This window comes from Salvelinus sp. IW2-2015, linkage group LG27 (genome assembly GCF_002910315.2).
Source record: "Salvelinus sp. IW2-2015 linkage group LG27, ASM291031v2, whole genome shotgun sequence".
In the NCBI taxonomy this organism is placed as follows: Eukaryota; Metazoa; Chordata; class Actinopteri; order Salmoniformes; family Salmonidae; genus Salvelinus; species Salvelinus sp. IW2-2015.
This window is the reverse complement of record NC_036867.1, coordinates 12,262,232-12,283,596: the sequence shown is the minus strand read 5'-3', so window position 1 is coordinate 12,283,596 and position 21,365 is coordinate 12,262,232. Positions and strand designations below refer to the sequence as shown.

The window sequence follows — 21,365 nt, the reverse complement described above, 5'->3', positions numbered from 1 at the left end:
TTTATGATTTATGAAATGTTTACAGATTAATTAAAAATGTAAACCCGACATGTCTTGAGTCAATAAGTATTCAACCCCTTTGTTATGGCAAGCCTAAGTATATTCAGGAGTAGAAATGTGCTTAACAAGTCACATAAGTTGCATGGACTCTGTGTGCATTAATAGTGTTCATCATGATTTTTGAATGACTATCTCATCTCTGTACCCCACACATACAATGATCTGTAAGGTCCCTCAGTGAATTTCAAACACAGATTCAACCACAATAACCAGGGAGGTTATGTAACCTTTATTTAACTAGGCAAGTCAGTTAAGAACAAATTCTTATTTACAATGACAGCCTACACCGGCCAAACTCGGACAACGCTGGGCCAATTGGGTACTGCCCTATGGGACTCCCAATCACGGTCAGTTGTGATACAGCCTGGATTCAAACCAGGGTGTATGTAGTGACACCTCTAGCACTGAGATGCAGTGCCTTAGACCACTGCGCCACTCGGGAGCCCAATGCCTTGCAAAGAAGGGCGCCTATTGGTAGATGGGCACAAATAAAAAAGCAGATATTGAATATCCCTATGAGTATAGTGAGCAATACACCCAGTCACTACAAAAATACAGGCGTCCTTCTTTACTCAGTTGCTGGAGAGGAAGGAAACCGCTTAGGGATTTCACCATGAGGCCAATGGTGATTTTAAATCAGTTACCGAGTAATATTCCAAAACATGCATCCTGATTGCAATAAGGCACTAAAGTAGAACTGCAAAAAATGTGGTAAAGAAATGAACTTCATGTCCTGAATACAAAGTGTTATGTTTGGGGTAAACACAACCCATCACTGAGTACCACGCTTCATATCATATTTTCAAGCATGGTGGTGGCTGCATCATGTTCAGTCTGCTTTCCAACAGACACTGAGAGACAAATTCATCTTTCAGCAGGGTAATAACCTAAAACACGAGGCCAAATATACACTGGAGTTGCTAATACCAATACGACATTGAATGTTCCTGAGTGGCCTAGATACAGTTTTGACTTAAATCAGCTTGAAAATCTAAACTATGGCAAGAGTTGAAAATGGCTGTTTAGCAATGATCAACAAGCAACTTGATAGAACTTGAAGAATTTTGAAAACAATAATGTCCAAATATTGTACAATCCAGGTGTATGAAGCTCTTAGAGACTTACCCAGAAAGACTCACAGCTGTAATCGCTACCAAAGGTGATTCTAACATGTATTGACTCAGGGGTGTGAATACTTATGTAAATTAGATATTTCTGTATTTCATTTTCAATAAATGTGCAAAAATGTCTAAAAACATGTTTTCACTTTGTCATTGTGGGGTATTGTATGTAGATATGTGAGAGAGAAAAAAGCTATTTAATCCATTTTGAATTCAGGCTGTAACACAACAAAATGTGGAATAAGTCAAGGGGTATGAATACTTTCTTTAGGCACTGTACATCTATGCAGTATTATATGAGGACTTCTTTCAGTATTGAACATCCACGAATCAAGTAACTACTGAATGAAGGGGATTTGAATAATTAACCCCAAGGTTTATCGTGGATCGAGTAAATCGTCGTGTGTACTGCCTGCTAGGCTAACTGGATATCCGTCCTCAAATAATTCATTCGAGAGAGCATCCCAAAATTGATGATGGGCCAGCCATAGGCTACTGGCATGATCCTAAAACGAAGAAACCCCCCTCTCTGAATGCTGCGATTGGTATGGCCCTTACTCAAGAAGTGGTTTCAATTCTCCTCTGAAAAGGCAGATTTATTTCAAGGCATATACCAGGTTGGATGAGGCTGACATTCTTGTGCATCGACGTTGTTTCAAAGGGGTTTTCATCTCGCAAAACTGGACCCGTACAGAATGACTATGTATAAAGGAAAGCGTCGTAATCAACGATGTAAGTCGCCCTCCATCCGTACCAGTCTACTTGATTAGAAAAAACATTTGTTTTTGTGTAGCGCGTGCCTTTATAGATTTTCTGAAGTTAACGATATGAACTCCGTTGTATTTGCTTATTTTTTTTTTTTACAGTTTTATTTATTTTGATAATTCCATAAAACTATAGATTTAGGGGATGGATCAACCAAATTCGTCTGGGATTGGTGCGATTCGATCAGAACTATACATTTTTTAATTCATGTTTCAGTATGGGTTAAGTCTGAGTAATTGAATAATTTCAAATTAACACGCAGATAATGTTTTCAGAGGTGTTAACAACTTGATTGTGAAATTAAAATGATTTTTAAAAAAAAGTTATATTATAGCCTGTAGCTTTAGGTTATGAAACCTGTATTAGGCTATTATGAAATACAGGTATAGGTAGGGTATGTGGTATTAGTGTCACTTTAAGTGTGAAATAATTAATTTAGTTTGTAAAAAGAGTTAGAAAAATATTTTAATTTTAGTAAAGCAATTTATCTAAGCCAAATATTAAAGTCTATGATAATAATCCTGTATTCTTAGGTAATGGGTATTGTAGTCAAATGTCAGTGAAAGGTGTCATTATAGTGCAATTGTGTGTGCATAATGAGATTGCATATTTGGGGTTAGGAACACAGACAGGATAGCATTGGTCTGTGCCTCTGAACAAAATGCTTTCTGCGTCTTTTCCATGTCTCAGTTATAGCTGGGATTTTGAGTCTTAAATCATAAATATCTAAGACTTTGCATTTAAGGAATCTTCTGCAATCAGCACATGCATGTGTTTGTGGCCAGACCCCACACCCTTGCAACTCAGTAGAAACAATTTACAACGTTCACAACTGGCTATAACATTATAGCATTTGAGAGAAATGTATTTTTGAATGTTTGCTGCAATAGATTCTGTTCAAAGTGTGATAGCTATCCTTTTTAGACATCCTCTGTGCGTCACGAGTTTTGACCCTCCAGACGTCTGCAGCTGTCTTTTGTTTCAAGTAGGCATTTTCCCCCAAGAGTCCTAGTTGCAGTCTGCAGTGCAGGGCAAATTAATGGAAGCCCGCCGTCTCCTGCTAAACCTCTGCAGATGTTATCTGTGTTCTGTCTGTCTTGCCCTGACAGAGAGGAAGCGGGATGGAACGATAGAAACATGGCAAAGAGTGGCAGCACTAAGATCCTTAATAGCACCCTGTGTCAAGCCAAGGGCCTAAATTAGTTCTGTGTAATATCGCCTAAACAAACCTTATAGCACACAGCAGTAGCATATTACTGTATCTTCGTCTACATCTGCTACCATAGCAGATCCTTCCTTGCATTGATGGTTAAAGGGATAGTTCGCCCAAATTACAAAATGACATATTGGTTTCCTTAGCCTGGAAAGAAATGTATTGGGGGAAGTGTATTTTTTAATGTTTGCTGCAATAGATTCTGTTTCAAGTGTGATAGCTAGATATGACAACAATCCATGCGTTGGTTTAGTTTCCCTGGCACGGTTTCCAAAATGCATTTGTGGCACACATCCCGTTTAAGTCATGGGAAATCATTCAAATCTAATTCATAGAATTTTTTGCACATCATATTCACATCATCTATAAGTGACTTTGATTAGATTTATTTTTTATTTTTTTTTGTATTTTAGATACTTTCGGATGATTTGGCCATGAAAAATGGTAATATCAGTCCCATGTCTTAAATGAGATTTGTTCCACAAATGCTAAAACATTAGCATTTGGGGAAAAAAGCCAGGGAAATAAACCAAAGCAGGGATTGCTGTCATACCTTGTCCATAGACTGCTTTCAAGGTAAGGAAACCAATGTGCTATTTTGTAATCTGGGTGAACTATCCCTTTAAGGCAGGCCTATAACTTCCAAGTGCTCCCAGTCTTAGTGCTTAGACCTTGGTATTTTGGTATTTTATTAGGATCCCCATTAGCTGTTGCAAAAGCAGCAGCTACTCTTCCAGGGGTCCACACAAAACATAAAACATTACATAATGCAGAACATCAATAGACAAGAACAGCTCAAGGACAGAACTACATCATTTTTGTTTTAAAGGCACACGTAGACTACATGTCAATGTATACACACACTATCTAGGTCAAATAGGGGAGAGGCATTGTACCGTGAGGTGTTGATTTATCTGTTTTTTGAAACCAGGTTTGCTGTTTATTTGAGCAATATGAGATGGAAGGAAGTTCCATGCAATAAGGGCTCTCTATAATACTGTATGCTTGAATTTGTTCTGGATTTGGGGACTATGACATCTCCCTAGAGACACTCAACTCAAGGATGTAAGCCTGAAAAGTGTCACTAGTGAAACAGAGATCGCGCTCGTCCTGGACATGTTAGGTGTCTGTCAGCATGGGTCTAATGAGGTTCTCTGTCTGATGAAGTTGGCTGACATATTATACTACTTTTGTCCCCCAGCACCTCTCCAGTCTCCATATACACACTGACTACTGCCTCTCCACCTGTCTCACCGCCAGCAGTGTGTGTGTGTGTGGGTGGACAGTCTCCAGGGCAAACACCAATAATTAGTCACATACACACACATATCGTGTGCAAGAATGACTGGCAAAAATGTACACACACACATTCTGGTGCAAGAATGACTGCCAGCTTCTAGTTCACATGTTAAACTTTATAATGAGGTCTGATTTGTTTGAAACCCCATAGGAAATCCACCAGCTATGTAGAGCAACAGGCTTGTGTGACTGACATTTTCTTGTATTAGGTCTAATGTGAGAAGTTAATGGATATGTAAACGACTCGTGGTTGCCACAACAATATGTTCAACACTGAAGAAAATGGCTCATACTGTATAATATATGTCAGATGTTCTACTTACTTGGTAGCAAGAGCACTTTCTGATTTTTTAGGGCAACAAGGAATAACTTGATATTGACAACAAACAGACAAACCAGCAACCTTCTCGATTTGAGGTTCTCCCATAGCTTGTCAGTACTTAGATGTTATGTTCCTACCGTACTTTTATTAACTGACACTGTATATCTGTGTTATTATTACATATGCTCGTTATTCCTGTCTCGAAATGAAATATACATGTACAGAGAAGTGCAAGGTGTTGTGATGTCAGCCCTGTTCAAAGAGATCTTTGTCATACGTTTGACACCAGAGAGTTAGCTAGTGACGGCCTATTTTTAGAGTTCATACTAGGCAGTCAGAGAGTTGCGGGAGAGAGATATACATTTGTAGTGGTAACCTGGTTATCATGGCCTATCATGATTACATGTATTTCAAACCACAGAATATCAAAGGGAAAACCTGTTCTAAAATGTGTTCATATTTGTTTTCTCCTACACGCCTCATTGCTCACAATCAAATTATCACAAGCCTTTAAGCTAATTAGGTTCATATCCCGCTAGGGCCTTGCACACTGCAATATTTATCAGTCTCTGAAGGGGAATATGGTTCAAGCCTGATTTCTCGGCTTTTTAACGAAGTGCATCATTGTTTACGGAATGGAAGGTAGCCAGCTCGCTTGATTTCACAGTTCATATCAAAGTGCTATCTCACCGGGATACCTTTTCCCTTATCTGTTATACCGGTCCCTGGGGGCCATGGATTTGGAGTTGATCCATTTAGACTATGTGGTACTCATAGTGTAGAGCTTCAGAGACTAACTGGGACAGGGGAATGAGACTAAGGGCTCTGTGTTCTGTTCACTGTAATGGAAAAAGGTGTCATATAAAGTCCATGCATTTTCCACTGAATGGACAAGTCGCTTATGCACAAGAGATAAGAAACTCTGCCAAGCATTTAACATCTGTTCCATGTTAAAACTATTTATGGTTTATAGCCAAGAAAAACAGGTTACAATACTAAACAAAAATATAAACACAACATGTAAAGCAGGGCTGCCCAACCCTCTTCCTGGAGATCTACTGTCCTGTAAGTTTTCAGTCCAACCCTAATTTAGCAGTTCTGATTCAGCTAGTTAAGGTGTTGTTGAGCAGCTAATGAGTAGAAGCAGGTGTGTTGAATTAGGATTGGACTGAAAACCCACGGGATGGTAGATCTCCAGGAAGAGGGTTGGGCAGCCCTAATGTAAAGTGTTGTCCCATGTTTCATGAGCTGAAATAAAACATCCCAGAAATGTTCCATACACACAAAAAGCTTATTTCTCTCAGATGGTGTGTACAAATTTGTTTACATCCCTGTTAGTGAGCATGTCTCCTTCGCCAAGATCATTCATACTCTTGACAGGTGTGGCATATCAAGAAGCTGATTTAGCAGCATGATCATTACACAGGTGCACCTTGTGCTGGGGACAAAAAAAAGGCCACTAAAATGTGCAGTTTTGCCTCAGATATCTCAAGTTTTGAGGGAGCGTGCAATTGGCATGCTGACTGCAGGAATGTTGCCAGAGAATGTAATGTTAATTTCTCTACCACAAGCAATGTCGTTTTAGAGAATTTGGTAGTACGTCCAACTGGCCTCACAACCGCAGACCACGTGTAACCACACCAGTCCAGTACCTTCACATCTGGCTTCTTCACCTGCGGGATTGTCTGAGACCAGCCACTCAGACAGCTGATGAAACTGTGGGTTTGCACAACCAAATAATTTTTGCACAAACTGTCAGAAACCGTCTCAGGTAAGCTCATCTGTGTGCTCGTCGTCCTCACCAGGGTCTTGACCTGACTGCAGTTCGGCGTCGTAACTGACTTCAGTGGGCAAATGCTCACCTTCGATGGCCACTGGCACGCTGGAGAAGTGTGCTCTTCACAGATGAATTCCGGCTTCAACTGTACCGGGCAGATGGCAGACCGCGTGTATGGTGTTGTGTGGGCGAGCGGTTTGCTGATGTCAATGTTCTGAACAGAGTGCCCCATGGTGGTGGTGGGGTTATGGTATGGGCAGGCATAAGCTACGGACAGCGAACACAATTGCATTTTATCGATGGCAATTTGAATACAGAGATTATGTGACGAGATCCTGAGGCCCAGTGTTATGCCATTCATCCACCGCCATCACCTCATGTTTCAGCATGATAATGCACAGCCCCATGTTGCAACAGTCTGTACACAATTCGTGGAAGCTGAAAATGTCCCAGTTCTTCCATGGCCTGCATATTCACCAGACATGTCATCCATTGAGCATGTTTGGGATGCTCTGGATCGACGTGTACGACAGCGTGTTCCTGTTCCCGCCAATTTCCAGAAACTTCACACAGCCAATGAAAAGGAGTGGGACAACATTCCACAGCCCACAATCAACAGCCTGATCAACTCTATGTGAAGGAGATGCATGAGGCAAATGGGGGTCACTGGTTTTATGATCTACTCTCCTATCTTTTTTTAAGGTATCTGTGACCAACATATGGATACAGTTGAAGTTGGAAGTTTACATACACTTAGGTTGGAGTCATTAAAACTCGTTTTTCAACCACTCCACAAATTTCTTGTTGGAGGTTTGGACATCTACTTTGTGCATGACACAAGTCATTTTTCCTACAATTGTTTACAGTTGTTTACAGACAGATCAAATTCACTGTATCACAGTTCCAGTGGGTCAGAAGTTTACATACACTAAGTTGACTGTGTCTAAACAGCTTGGAAAATTCCAGAAAATAATGTAATGGCTTTAGAAGCATCTGATAGGCTAATTGACATCGTTTGAGTCAATTGGAGGTGTATCTGTGGATGTATTTCAAGGCCTACCTTCAAACTCAGTGCCTCTTCGCTTGACATCATGGGAAAATCAAAAGAAATCAGCCAAGAACTCAGAAAGAAAATTGTAGACCTCCACAAGTCTGCTTCATCCTTGGGAGCAATTTCCATACGCCTGAAGGTACCATGGTCATCTGTACAAACAATAGTACGCAAGTATAAACACCATGGGACCACGCAGTTGTCATACCGCTCAGGTAGGAGATGTGTTCTGTCTCTTACAGATGAATGTACTTTGGTGCGAAAAGTGCAAATCAATCCCAGAACAACAGCAAAGGACCTTGTGAAGATGCTGGAGGAAACAGGTACAAAAGTTTCTCTATCCACAGTAAAACAAATCCTATGTCGACATAACCTGAAAGGCCGCTCAGCAAGGAAGAGGCCACTGCTCCAAAACCGCCTTTAAAAAAGCCGGACTACGTTTTGCAACTGCACATGGGGACAAAGATTGTACTTTTTGGAGAAATGTCCACTGGTCTGAAGAAACAAAAATAGAACTGTTTGGCCATAATGACCATCGTTATGTTTGGAGGAAGAAGGGGGAGACCTGCAAGCTGAAGAACACATCCCAACAGTGAAGCACGGGGGTGGCAGCATCATGTTGTGGGGGTGCTTTTCTGTAGGAGGGACTGGTGCACTTCACAAAAATAGATGACATCATGAGGTAGGAAAATTATGTGCATATATTGAAGCAACATCTCAAGACATCAGTCAGGAAGTTAAAGCTTGGTCGCAAATGGGTCTTCCAAATGGACAATGACCGAAAGCATACTTCTAAAGTTGTGGCAAAATGGCTTAAGGACAACAAAGTCAAGGTATTGGAGTGACCATCACAAAGCCCTGACCTCAATCCTATAGAACGTTTGTGGGCAGAACTGAAAAAGCATGTGCGAGCAAGGAGGCCTTACAAACCTGGTTCAGTTACAACAGCTCTGTCAGGAGCAATTGGCCAAAATTCACCCAACTTATTGTGGGAAGCTTGTGGAAGGCTACCCGAAACATTTGACCCAAGTTAAACAATTTAAAGGCAATGCTACCAAATGCTAATTGAGTGTATGTAAACTTCTGACCCACTGGGAATGTGATGAAAGAAATAAAAGCTGAAATAAATCATAAAACTAAGTTTAAATGTATTTGGCTAAGGTGTATGTAAACCTCCGACTTCAACTGTATCTGTATTCCCAGTCAAGTGAAATCCATAGATTAGGGCCTAATGAATTTATTATAAATGTACTGATTTCCCTCTATGAACTGTAGCTCAGTAAAATCTTTGAAATTGTTGCATGTTGCGTTTATATTTTTGTTCAGTGTAATTTTGATTGAATATGGCTAGGGATACACTCAATGCACTGATAACGAAATTCTAGGCCAATACCGTTTAGCAATATTTGACGGCAGATACTGATAATAATGACAAAATAATTACAAACTGACATGTTTTCGCATCGTGCGATAAGGCCAACTCATGCAAAGAACAGCATTGTAGAAGATACACAGAAAATAAACTGTGGATGAGCAACCTGCATACCATAATGCACACAGGACCATACAAACATACTGTGCACACTATTAATTATCCAGAGACATACTGTTTGCATAACCCTGCTTAGTTAAAAGAGGGACAGACAGACAGACTCACTGTTTTACTTTAATATGGTTTTTAATGAATTTCCTTGTTCTGTTTGATTTGCGGAGGTCTACAAGAAAACACCTTGATATGCAGAGTGCTCAAGCCTCAATGGCAGCCAAGTGTTTTACTGTGTAATGAAATCACAGTGTAACCTCGGGCTGCATGTAGCCTTTCCCCACTGTTACCCTCTTTAGTAGCCAGCCCTGATTAGTAAACAGGTAGGCTCTCTGTTGAAAGGTCTGGCATTGAGCCAGCAAAGAGGAGAAAAGAGACGGAAGTGTTCAAGTGACAAAGGACAGCGTAAATGGTTTTGGCAAGATGGGCGACGCTTTCTATATGTGACCTCGGTTGAAGGCCGCACTGCTCTAGGAAAGGGAAGGGATAATAATAGTGTCTCCGACTGGGGGGGGAAGGAAAAGTGATGTCTGTATTGCAACCAAACCAGGGTACATGAAGTCTTTATTTGTCTGAAGAACAGGCGGTGATGTTAAAGGCAGACATTTTTATTTGATTTTATTAGGATCTCTTTTAGTCCTCATTTGGACTAATCTTCCAAGAGTCCTTAAACATTCAAATACAATATATAATACGATCACATTTTCACATAAAACACACTGTTACAAACAGACATAATACACTGCCATATTGACCAGATAAATACTCTAACAGTTTGAAAAGATAGATTGATTCCTTCATCTACCATAGTCCTGCACAACCTTCCAATTTATTATATTTAAATGGTTCTAAAGTATAATTTGAATTTATATGTTGAAAGGCTTCTAGTTTACTGAGATAAATTATTACATTTCTTTATTGCTCTGAATCGAAATGTTATTTTGCCTATTTCTCTTTTCTGTCTGGAAAGCACATAGATGGTGGACAACCTATTCTTAGTATTTATTGAATGTCTGTCTCTTACCAACTGAATATTGTTGTGAATGGAGTTGGGTTGTTATAAGTGGTATACATTGTGAAATAAAATAAGCATGTTTTTTTTTTTTCAATTATCTTGTTGATTGATGACCAACCAAGCACATTTTGCATGACTACAACAGAAGAACCATATATCCACCTTAAAACAATCCTTGCTGCTTTGTTCTGTGCAATCTGCAGCCTCCTAAGTTCACTTGCTGATGCATTTCCCCAGACCACAGAACAGTAGTTCACCTGACTCCCAATGAATGCTTGTGTTATTTGCTTAAGAATCTTTCCCGGTAAATATTTAGCTATCCTTCTAAATATCATGGTCATTTGAGATGACCATGATAAGCAGTTGTCTAGCTGCACCCCTAGTAGTTTGGTTTTTGCCACTTCCGCAGTTCGTACTCCCCCCCCATACTTAATTGTTCCTGGTGAAACAGACCAACATAACCTTGGTTTTCTTGGTGTTCAAAGCGCGTTTGTTCCGACAAACCCACTCCCTGATATTTCCCAGATCTACTTGTAGAGTTTGCTGTACCTATTGTACCGATTGTCTTGCTGTATAAATTGTAGTATCATCTGCAAATACAGTAGCTTGAGTTTCAGATAAGGCATAAGGAAGGTCGTTGGTATATATTAGGTAAAGAAGTGGCCCATGGCAGCATCCCTGCCGTATTCCACAGTTTAAAGCATAAGGGGAAGAAACTGACCCATTGATATAGGTGGACTGTTTCCTGTCAGTTAGATATGACTTTACCCGATTCAGTGCTGCCTCCTTAAACCATAATGTAATCATTTTGTCAAAATTATTTCATGATCCACTGAATCAAATTCTGCACTAAAATCCAAAAATAGTACACCAAAAAATATACCATTATCTATAGCATTGAGCCACTGGTCAGTCATGTCAACCAATGCAGGTCTAGTGGAATGGTTTGTCTACTCACAATACCCTCCGATATCTTACTGAGTGATGGGAGTAGACTAATTGGTCGACTATTGGCAGGCGTAATGGGTTATTTGCTGTCTTTCAGGATTGGACACAGTTTAGCATGCTGCCATACATTTGGAAATGTCCCCTTTTCCAGTGGCCAACTAAATATGTATCTCAGTGGAGCTGCAATCTGGGGAGCAGCATAGCGAAGTAAAACATTGTCCATAAGATCATAACCTGTAGATTTACCATTGGGTAATGACTAGAATAGGTTTAACACCTCCTTTACTGACACCATTTGTAGACTAAAAGAGCCGGGGTTTTTTGCTCATAATATGATCATCAATCAATTGGACAATAGCTTGTTTGGAAGAATGGGTGTCAGCAAAATGATTGGCATTATCAGCTTGTTTTGTTATTGTTCTCCCGTCAATCTCCCCTCTAGATGGGCATGATGAGATAGCCCTTTACTGTATTCCATACCTTTTTAGAATAGTTTTTACCATCAATAAAAGCATTTTTGTAAAATAACGTTTTTTTCTTACAAATTAATTTAACTGCATAATTACGTAGTGTTCTACAATTCTGTTAATCAACTTCTAGTTTAGATTTAGCTGCGAAGACTTTTGCCATATTTCTTTGCGAAAATGCCTCACCCAGTTCATCATCAATCCATGGAGATGGACGAGTCCCAACTGTACTCTTTCTTACTGGGGCATGATGGTCCATTACCCCAGTGAGCAAATCAATAAAACATTCTGTAGCGTGATTTAAATCATCCTCTAGATAAATCAGCTCCCAGGGTACAGCAGCCAAATCCTTTTGAAGTAGCTCATGATTAAATGTTTTAACATTTCTCTTGACCACAATCCTCAGGGGTTTCTTTGGAACCTTGGTGTTTATGGTTATGGTCACAATATTATGGTCTGTCCAGCCCACTGGCAATAATCTGTCTTTTAAGCATTGCAATGGTATATTACAGAAGATCAGATCAATGCACGTGTCCGAACGGTGACCTAACTTAGTTGATGATCTACTATTTGTTTCAAACCACCGCTCTCTGCATGCCTCATTAATTTAGTTATGTTTGAATTATTAGGATCCTTCTAATTTATATTAAAATCACCCAAGATAAGTACATCTCTGTTACTATCTTTGGCCTGGTCAAACCCAGCGTATAAGTCATCCAGATAGGACACCTTAGACTAGAGCTAGGAGATCAATACATACATCCTACCAATATGGGTACCTGGTAAGGCAGATGTACTTGAGCCCATAGTGCCTCTATTTGACATACATTAAGGTCACCCCTCCACTTAAAAGGTATATGATTCTGAATGTACAGTGCTCCACCCCCACTATTCCTGTCCCTTCTAAGTAGACTATATCCATGAATGTTAATTTGCCCATCATTTACAGATGTATACAAATGCGTTTCGGTCAAAGCCAAAATATGAATATTATTTATGTTGACCAAGTTAAAAACCTCATGTATTTTGTTAGGGAGGCTACATACATTAACCTGAGCTATATGCAGCCCTTTCTTGTCAAGTAAAGATTTGTTATAGTTGAAGTTGTCATGATACACTTCAACACACAAACTCAGATTTGAACATTGGATTACAATATCCAGGGAGTTACTCTGGTGTCCCAATAAAATTGGCCGTTGATGTAAAGTGTATCCATCACCAAGGAGACTCGTTGGTTCAGGCAACGCTTTTCTTTCATGATGGGATACAGTTTTTTTCTCCTTTCATTGATCTCCGGGGGGAAAAAATCATTAATTCCAAAATCAGTGTTCCTGAGTTCACTGCCCCTGCTCTTCGCCATTATCTTTTGCTTAAAATGTTCAAAACATGCAATAATAGCCCGAGGCCTATTCCCAGAGACCTTACCCATTCTATGGACTCTGGAGAATGTGGCATTACACACGACATCTGTGAGCAGGTTCAGTTGAGTTAACAGTGTCGGACAGTGTCCTCACGGCTTCTGCTGTTGTCATTCTCCAGTATCCCTGAAAATATGATATTGTCTCGCATTGATCGACACTGTACATCAAGCAAGGTTTCTTTAAGTTGTTTGCTCTCCCTTTGCACCACCTCCACCTTGCCATGAATAGAGTCCATAGTACCTTTCAGCTCCGTGTTCTCATCAATCTGCCATTGGCTGATTTCTAGACTGGCACATAATGCATTGATGTCCTCTCGTAGTATATCCAAGATATCAAGTTTGGCAAGCCTTTCATTGATGGATTTTAGCAAGTCAACGTCCATATCAAGAAACCTCTCCTCACTCCCCACGCGCGCCCTCCTGCTTGGGGATGGTTTGATGCCATCGTTGATACCGCTTGGCCAACTTGGCTTTGTTTTGTTTTGTTGATTGGGTTTGTTGTCCTTAACAGTGCTTGAATCCTCTGAAACCTGCGACGTGTGTCTTTGAGCTCGTAAGTATCTCTCGTCAATCATCCGCTGGACGATTCAATGGTTTCTGAGTCATCCAGCGTGTTTGCAGGCAGAGTAAAACATTAACAAAACAACGGATGTATCTGTCCGGACAAATACACGCCGTCGGTAGGTAAATCCAATACAAAAATCAAATCAAACGATTGTGTACTCACACCTGCCTGTTATATTGAAATATTTGCCGCAAACAATTAACCGAATCTGCCACCAATTTCACCTTCGTGTGTCAGCTTGATTTGGCCAGAGGGAATCAGAATGATATTAGCCAACTAGACAGCTGTTTCAGGTCATCTCTTTGTGGTAGCTATTCTGTCGGATCTTGAGCATAATAGGTGTTCTCAGGCCTTTTCTCTAAGTGCTAGGTGGACCATACATCTTCTTTCTCTGCATCAACAATTCACATTCTTTGTACCTCACCCACGTATGACATAATAAAACCTAGTACATTAGGTAATTCCGGTGTTCAACATTGTTTATATAAGAAGCTAGAGATGTATTTTCTATAGATGGAAAATATATATTTTTTTAAATGTAAAAGGCAGCAAAAATGTCAACGTGAACACCAGCAAGAATCAAAGGCAGTTTGAGTCAGACAATGTTCGTCCCACAGTTATTTATACGGAAGACAATGTGCCGTCTTTTCACTGAGCATTACACTGAACAACTTCACCATAACCTCCCTCCTCCTCATCTTTCTCCTTACCTACTCTCAAGTCTAATCAGCACAGTCTCGGTTAGAAAGCTATTTCAACCCATCTTCAAAACGAACTTCTGATGAGCTGTGTGGGTTGGTCACTGGGTGGTCTGACAACAGTCTATTCTACTAAACGCTGCCAGCTCTCCCGCCTCGCCTCACGTCCATCACAAGCACGTCTCCTCCTCTCCTCCTCTGCTCCTCTGTTCTTTTTTTCTTCCCTCCCGCCGCTTCTCGCTTTCCATAATTAGTTACTTCGTTCAATTAATTAAGACGGAAGCAAGATTGGCGGCAGCAGACAACTCTCTTTCTCCCTCGCTCCCTTTAAGGTTTATCTTGTCAAAGAGACAGCAGGGCTAGGAGGGGGGGAGGAGGGAGGGTGCACGGTCAATTTGACAAAGATGTATTAGGAAACGCCAGTATTCGGAGATACAGAGTCTGCGTCTGTTTGAGGGAGATGTAAGGGATGTGTTTTTCAATGAGAGAGAGAGAGAGAGAAAGACAGAGAGAGAGTCAAAACAGCAGGTCCGGGACAAAGTAGCACGACCGGTTAATCAGGTCAGGGATCCACAGCTGCAGGCAGAGAGAGAGAGAGGGAGATCAACAGTCACGCCGGATCAAGAAGCGCCTGGGATGCTTTCAGACCAGGCAGAAGCATCGACACTGTGATTAATCAAGAGATGCTGTTGTAAGAGTCTGATGCACTGTAGGTCTGATTTTATCTATGTGTTTACCGTGGAGCTGTAAAACAGATGGTAGCCTAGGATGACTCAGTCTAATGTCTGGCCGGGACAACTGTCGGAGATGAGATGTGACTGTAATATATAGCGAGACCGCATTCAATGGAGCTCATTCCATTGAGTCACTGCCCAATGTCAAGCCAATACTGAAGCATTTTTCTTAAAGGTGAGGCTGTGAAACTTTCTATCTTGGTCTCTTCCCTCCTTACTCACTCATTTTCTCCCTCCACTCATCCACTTTCTTTTCCATTAACCCTCCCTCTCTGAAGTAATTCTGTATCTCCTACTCCCACTCTGTAAGTGGGTGTGGGGTTTCTGCCCCCTCGCTCTCTGACCTTGAGGTGATCTGCCAGCTCCTTTCTCAAGCCCCAGGCTCTGTGTGTGTGTGTGTGTGTGTGTGTGTGTGTGTGTGTGTGTGTGTGTGTGTGGGTGTGTGTGTGTGTTTTTGTGTGTGTGTGTGTGTGTGTGTGTGTGTGTGTGTGTGTGTGTGTGTGTGTGTGTGTGTGTGTGTGTGTGTGTGTGTGTGTGTGTGTGTGTGTGTGTGTGTGTGTGTGTGTGTGTGTGTGTGTGTGTGTACTGTCTTACAGAGTGTATGTGAGAGTGCCTGTGTGAAGAGAAGGTCTGACCTCTCAGAGCACTGGAGAAGTGCCCTTTCTAGCTGTCTGACTGTGTGTTGGGGGGGGGGGGGGTGTCTGACCTTACTGCCTGGACTGGGGTTTGTTCTAGATCTGCTCCAGTACCTTAGGTGGAATCCCTCCCAGCAATATGAGTATGTTTTTTTTTTCTCTCTCTCTCTCTCTCTCTCTCTCTCTTTTCCGCTGTGCTGCACCTCCATCCATTTCTAAATTGTGGTCGTAATTTGAAAATGTGCTACTGCCGTTATGGGCATTGCGTCAGCTCGTTTGATCCCTCACTTTGTAGTAGTACTTACTCTAATATTGCCTAAGTGCTATTACCACAGTTGTTATATATCTGTGCAAAGGCTACGTTGGTGAGGTGGTATGACTAAATGTTGCAGTCATAGCTTATAGTCAAGGCCTTCACATATTGATACGGTATTATTCATTCCTCGCTTCTAGGGATAATAAGAAAAGGGAGAGAGTGAGGCATGACATGCAAGTCTCTCTTTGGCAGCAGAGGTCAGATATGAAGGGCACGCGGGTAAGGCTCAGCATTAAGTGAAGCTCTCGCTCCTATGGGGAGATGTGAGGGGCACAATATGTCCAATAAAAAAAGCAGGCCTCTGTACCCCAGGGAGTCACGGATGCATTTCACTTTGTCAGAAAAACACAGCTGAAGCTGAAATGATTGCTCCCTCTTGCTCTGTCCCTGCCTCTGTGTCTCCCGAATAGATTTCACCTTGTACCCACTTCTTTTATTTATTCATCCTTTCAGAAGAAGATACAGTATGGCTTTCACTTATTCATTTCCTTTCAGAGAAGATACAGTATAACTTTCACTTATTCACCCACCTGGGTCTATATGTTGTAGGGCCTGCATATGATTAGGGAAGTGAATGTACTGACAAGTGCAATGACAAATATAGGTTTTTTGTGTGTGTGTGTGTGTGTGTGTGTGTGTGTGTGTGTGTGTGTGTGTGTGTGTGTGTGTGTGTGTGTGTGTGTGTGTGTGTGTGTGTGTGTGTGTGTGTGTGTGTGTGTGTGTGTGTGTTATACAGTATACATACACAGACTAGTTGTTTCAAAAGTGTGTGGTCACTTAGAAATGTCCTTGTTTTTGAAAGAAAAGCACATTTTTTGTCCATTAAAATAACATCAAAATTATCAGAAATACAGTGTAGACATTGTTAATGTTGTAAATGACTATTGTAGCTGGAAATTGTAGATTTTTTATGGAATATCTACATAGGTGTACAAAGGCCCATTATCAGCAACCATCACTCCTGTCTTCCAATGGCACGTTGTGTTAGATAATCCAAGTTTATCATTTTAAAAGGCTGATTGATCATTAGAAAACCCAGAGTTGCAAAGAAAAAGCCATATCTTAGACTGGCCAATAAAAAGAAAAGATTAAGATGGTCAAAGAACACAGACACTGGACAGAGGAACTCTGTCTAGAAGGCCAGCATCCCGGACTCGCCTCTTCACTGTTGGCGTTGAGACTGGTGTTTTGCGGGTATTATTTAATGAAGCTGCCAGTTGAGGACTTGTGAGGCGTCTGTTTCTCAAAGTAGACACTCTAATGTACTTGTCCTCTTGCTCAGTTGTGCACCGGGGCCTCCCACTTCTCTTTCTATTCTGGTTAGAGCCAATTTGCACTGTTCTGTGAAGGGGGTAGTACACAGCGTTGTACGAGATATTCAGTTTCTTGGCAAATTCTCACATGGAATAGCCTTCATTTCTCAGAACAAGAATAGACTGACGAGTTTCAAAAGAAAGTTAATTGGAACACAGGAGTGATGGTTGCTGATAATGGGCCTCTGTACGCCTATGTAGAGATTCCATTAAAAATAAGCCGTTTCCAGCTACAATAGTCATTTACAACATTAACAACATTGTGTGTGTGTTCCGGTATAAGGTGTATAATATTACTGTGGTCAGCAAGTTCAGTGATTACAGAGTATTGAATGTAGCCATTGAGATGAAGAATTAGTTCTCGTCGTGGATGCTGCGAATGATTCGGTGTGAAAGCCGGTCTGAATGGGAAGCTTTCATTTCTCCTGCAGCCAAAAGTCACCAAGTTCTCTCCCCCTCCTCCTCTCCACGGAGCTCTGATTTAGCACCATGGACAGCGCCCTTCCTCTCTACGTGTCAAGACTTAACTTGACACCAGCGAGCAGAACTTGAACATTTGTATAGTCATGCCTTGAAATCAATGGGGAAATCAAATTAAATGTGCGTGCGTGTGTGTATGTCAAGTTAGGATTTGGCCGAGTGGAGTGGATGTCTGCTTTAAGTCCATGGACAGTACTCCATATTCTCCGTAGTAGTGGTGCTTGATATCAGCACCACGGACAGCGACAATATTCTCTGTATTGCACTTTATCAGCACCATGGACAACTCCCCTCTTCTTGACCCTGGGAATCTGATTCATTGCATTCATTGTAAGTCATTGTCTCTGTCTCGTACTATGCTGATGCTCCAGTGAGAGAGCCCTAAGGGCTGGTCTAGGATCAGCCTTCGCTTTCCTTGTCGCTTCTCGAATGGTGTTGCTGTAGCATTGATGGATCTCCTTCCTCCAGTAGAGTTAGCACCTGAGTCAGGTTTATCCTGACAGCCCAGTCAAACTGTTCTAAACCCTCTGGCAAGTGCCAAGTGGAGCCAATGCCAATAGACAGTCTGTCAGGTTGCTGGATGAAGTACTGTATGGCACAGTGTCAAGTTGTGTGTGCGGGGTTTAACCCATGCAGAGATTGCTCAGTGTTATCCTTAAGTACTACAGTATCTGATCTTTATACCTGTTATCACCTGGGGCATACATGACTTCAAATGGATCTTAAAGGCCTATTGCAGTCAAAAACGTGATTTTGCTTTGTTTTATACAATGAGTGTACAAAACATTAAGAACATCTTCTTAATATTGAGTTGCACCCCCTTTTGCCCTCAGAACAGCCTCAATTTGTCGGGCATGGTGTCGAAAGCATTCCACAGGGATGCTGGCCCATGTTGACTCCAATGCTTCCCACAGTTGTGCCAAGTTGGCTGGATGTCCTTTGGGTGGTGGACCATTCGTGATACACACGGGAAACACTTGAGCTTGAAAAACAGCAGCGTTGCAGTTCTTGATACACTCAAACCTGTGCGCCTGACACCTACTACCATACCCCGTTCAAAGGCACTTGGTCTTGCCCGTTCACCCTCTGAATGGCACACGTACACAATCCATGTCTCAGTTGTCTCAAGGCTTAAAAATCCTTCTTTAACCTGTCTCCTCCCCTTCATCTACAATGATTAAGGTGGATTTAACAGGTGACATCAATAAGGGAGCATAGCTTTCACCTGGATTCACATGGTCAGTCTATGTCATGGAAGGAGCATGTGTTCCTACAGTTTTTTATATATATATATATATCCACACTATGAGGTTGGAATAATACTGTGAAATTGTGAAAGTGATGATAACGCCCTTCTAGTGTAAGAGCTGTTTGAAAAGACCGCCTGAAATTTCAGCCTGTTTTGGTGGGATGGAGTTTTGGCCTTCCATGGTGACATCACCATGCGGTAAATTAGTTAAAAGACCATTTAAGAAAGAGGGTTCCAAACCTCTCTGCCTGTAACAGCAAATGTTCAGTTTTCCTCTCCCCACTCAGACCACTCCCAGACAGTCCTGGCTAAATTCTTGTTTGAGAAATTGCTCTTTGCCAAGAAGCTATTTTTGTTTCCTTTTGACCATTTGTAATTGAAAACAATCACAGTAACGTACTTAACTGTTACCCCAAAATGTTTGGTATCTTTTTGTGTCATTACTGTGGAAGAAATCAACCAAGATAAAATGATTATTTTAGTCACACACACACACACACACACACCAAGGTAATAGGATTATATTAAAGTCATCCTCACTGATAATCCCCACCATACACACACACACACACACACACACACACACACACACATACACGCTATCTCTCCCACATTCTAAATGAACAAGGCGGGGTTTTAGGATGTCTGACAGGCTAGTGTACAAACAGCCGTGGGCATAATCACATTTCTATGGAGAGCGGAGGGGCGGGAAGCTAGGCTGCAAAATCCTCCCGCCGTTTATTCTGCCTCTCCTTGCTATGATCTCACTAGTGAGGTTCAGCTGCTCCCGAGTGAGCCCAGCCGGGCCCACATGCATAATTTAGACTAACATCTGCTTAGATAGGACTGACTGGAAGTGCATCTTAAACAGTGAGATGTGCATACACATGGTATTCTGTTGGGCACAAAAGGCTTTGGTGAACATCCTGTACTGTAGCTCTCATCGAGGGTCTTGTTTTGTGAGGAGTGATGTATTTTCCTGTTCCTGTCTCTCTTGTGTTGCCATTTCAGAACGACCTTGCAGCTCAAACAGGTCTTGAGCATCTTTGACATGCAATAAAAAGGGATGAATTGTACAGAAGGTAGAAGTTGTGAAGGAGACCTTGTAAAAGCCTTGCTGATATAGAGATAGCGATTTGAATAGCCTATACACTCGGTGTTTGTGATCACAGTACATCTGATAAAGCGAGTCAGATAAGTTGAAACCTTCGAGGGTGACGGTCTCATACGCACATGAGCAAGTACATAGACAATAGGATACCAAAGGGAGGGAAATAGTTGATGTCATACATAATTGAGGATAACGAGAAATAGAAAAGAACTGATGTCCTTTCCTTCAACTATCTATTTTCTACCCGAAGAATGGATGGTTGTAAATTAAAGAGCATTCGCTCTACAGCATCCTTACCTTGTTGGGTTCTCTTCTCTCCCAAGGAAGCCCATTCTGTAAATGAGTAATGAAGGACACTGTATTCTCTCCCTCCCCCTTACACCTGGGTTCGTATTGGTACCAAGGTTGTTATGGCTATCTTCAGAGCACTTTAGAAAAGAGCTTCAAGCAGGAAAGTTTCAAGGAGGATGTCGGACATATTCGCATATAGACTACTATATTATTTGAAATGGTAAGTTACCTGGAATTGTTCACTTAAAGGTATTGGAATCTCCCCAGGACTGAAGATGACAAACCTTGCTCTGTGTTGCATCAAATCAGTCCTCATTGTACACCACATGTTAAACATTTAATTTACACACTAAATAATGATGTCTGACGCTATTTTTGCATCCCCTTACTGAAAAGGGTTCTTCAAAAACCTGACTTTTTCTAGTAATTTACACTGCACTGAAGTGTTAAATTGGATTAGATGCCGGAACGGTTTTTCAAGTGACAGGATTGGTACTGACATGAGTTGCCGGTACTTTAGGTGTTTGACTGTTTTAGGGAGGGGAGGAAAGAGTGGATGAAAAAAAGAAAAGCTGAGTAAAGAACTGCTTTTTATTTGTATGTTTTTTACAGACATAAACATGGCAGGGGAGCCCAAACCGTACCGGCCCAAGCCAGGCTCCAAACGGCCGCTGTCGGCCGTTTACAGGTAAACCCGCAAAGATCTCTCTCACTCTGTCTGTCCCTCTCTCATCTCTCCCTCTCGGCTATGGAGAGATGAGGAACCTGTCTAAAGTGTGTGTCTGAGGCTTTCTCCTACTGTAACAACTTGTAAAGGAGTTGGATTAGTGTGTGGTGCCAGGTGAAGGCTAAGGAGTGACGCAAGTTCAAATTATGCCTAGGTGTTGGCGAATCAGCAAGAACCTATAGAAAACTGGGGTTAGCAGCTACATTAGGCTAAAGATACTCTGGCTTTGCATGAGAACTCTGGCA

General features: G+C 41.5%; 1 protein-coding gene across 6 annotated transcripts in view; it reads left to right on the top strand.

Moving 5' to 3' along the window:
- LOC111953650 (RNA-binding Raly-like protein) overlaps window positions 1-21,365 on the top strand; it is a 149,078-nt gene that overhangs the window by 103,841 nt on the left and 23,872 nt on the right. For 5 of the 6 annotated variants that reach the window (XM_023973059.2, XM_023973057.2, XM_023973058.2 and 2 more), the window contains exon 3: window positions 21,006-21,081. In XM_023973059.2, coding sequence (XP_023828827.1) covers window positions 21,006-21,081 — 76 coding nt within the window. Of the gene's footprint in view, window positions 1-1,718; window positions 1,914-21,005; window positions 21,082-21,365 lie in introns of those variants that run through there. The other variant, XM_070435707.1, reaches the window with a different exon arrangement.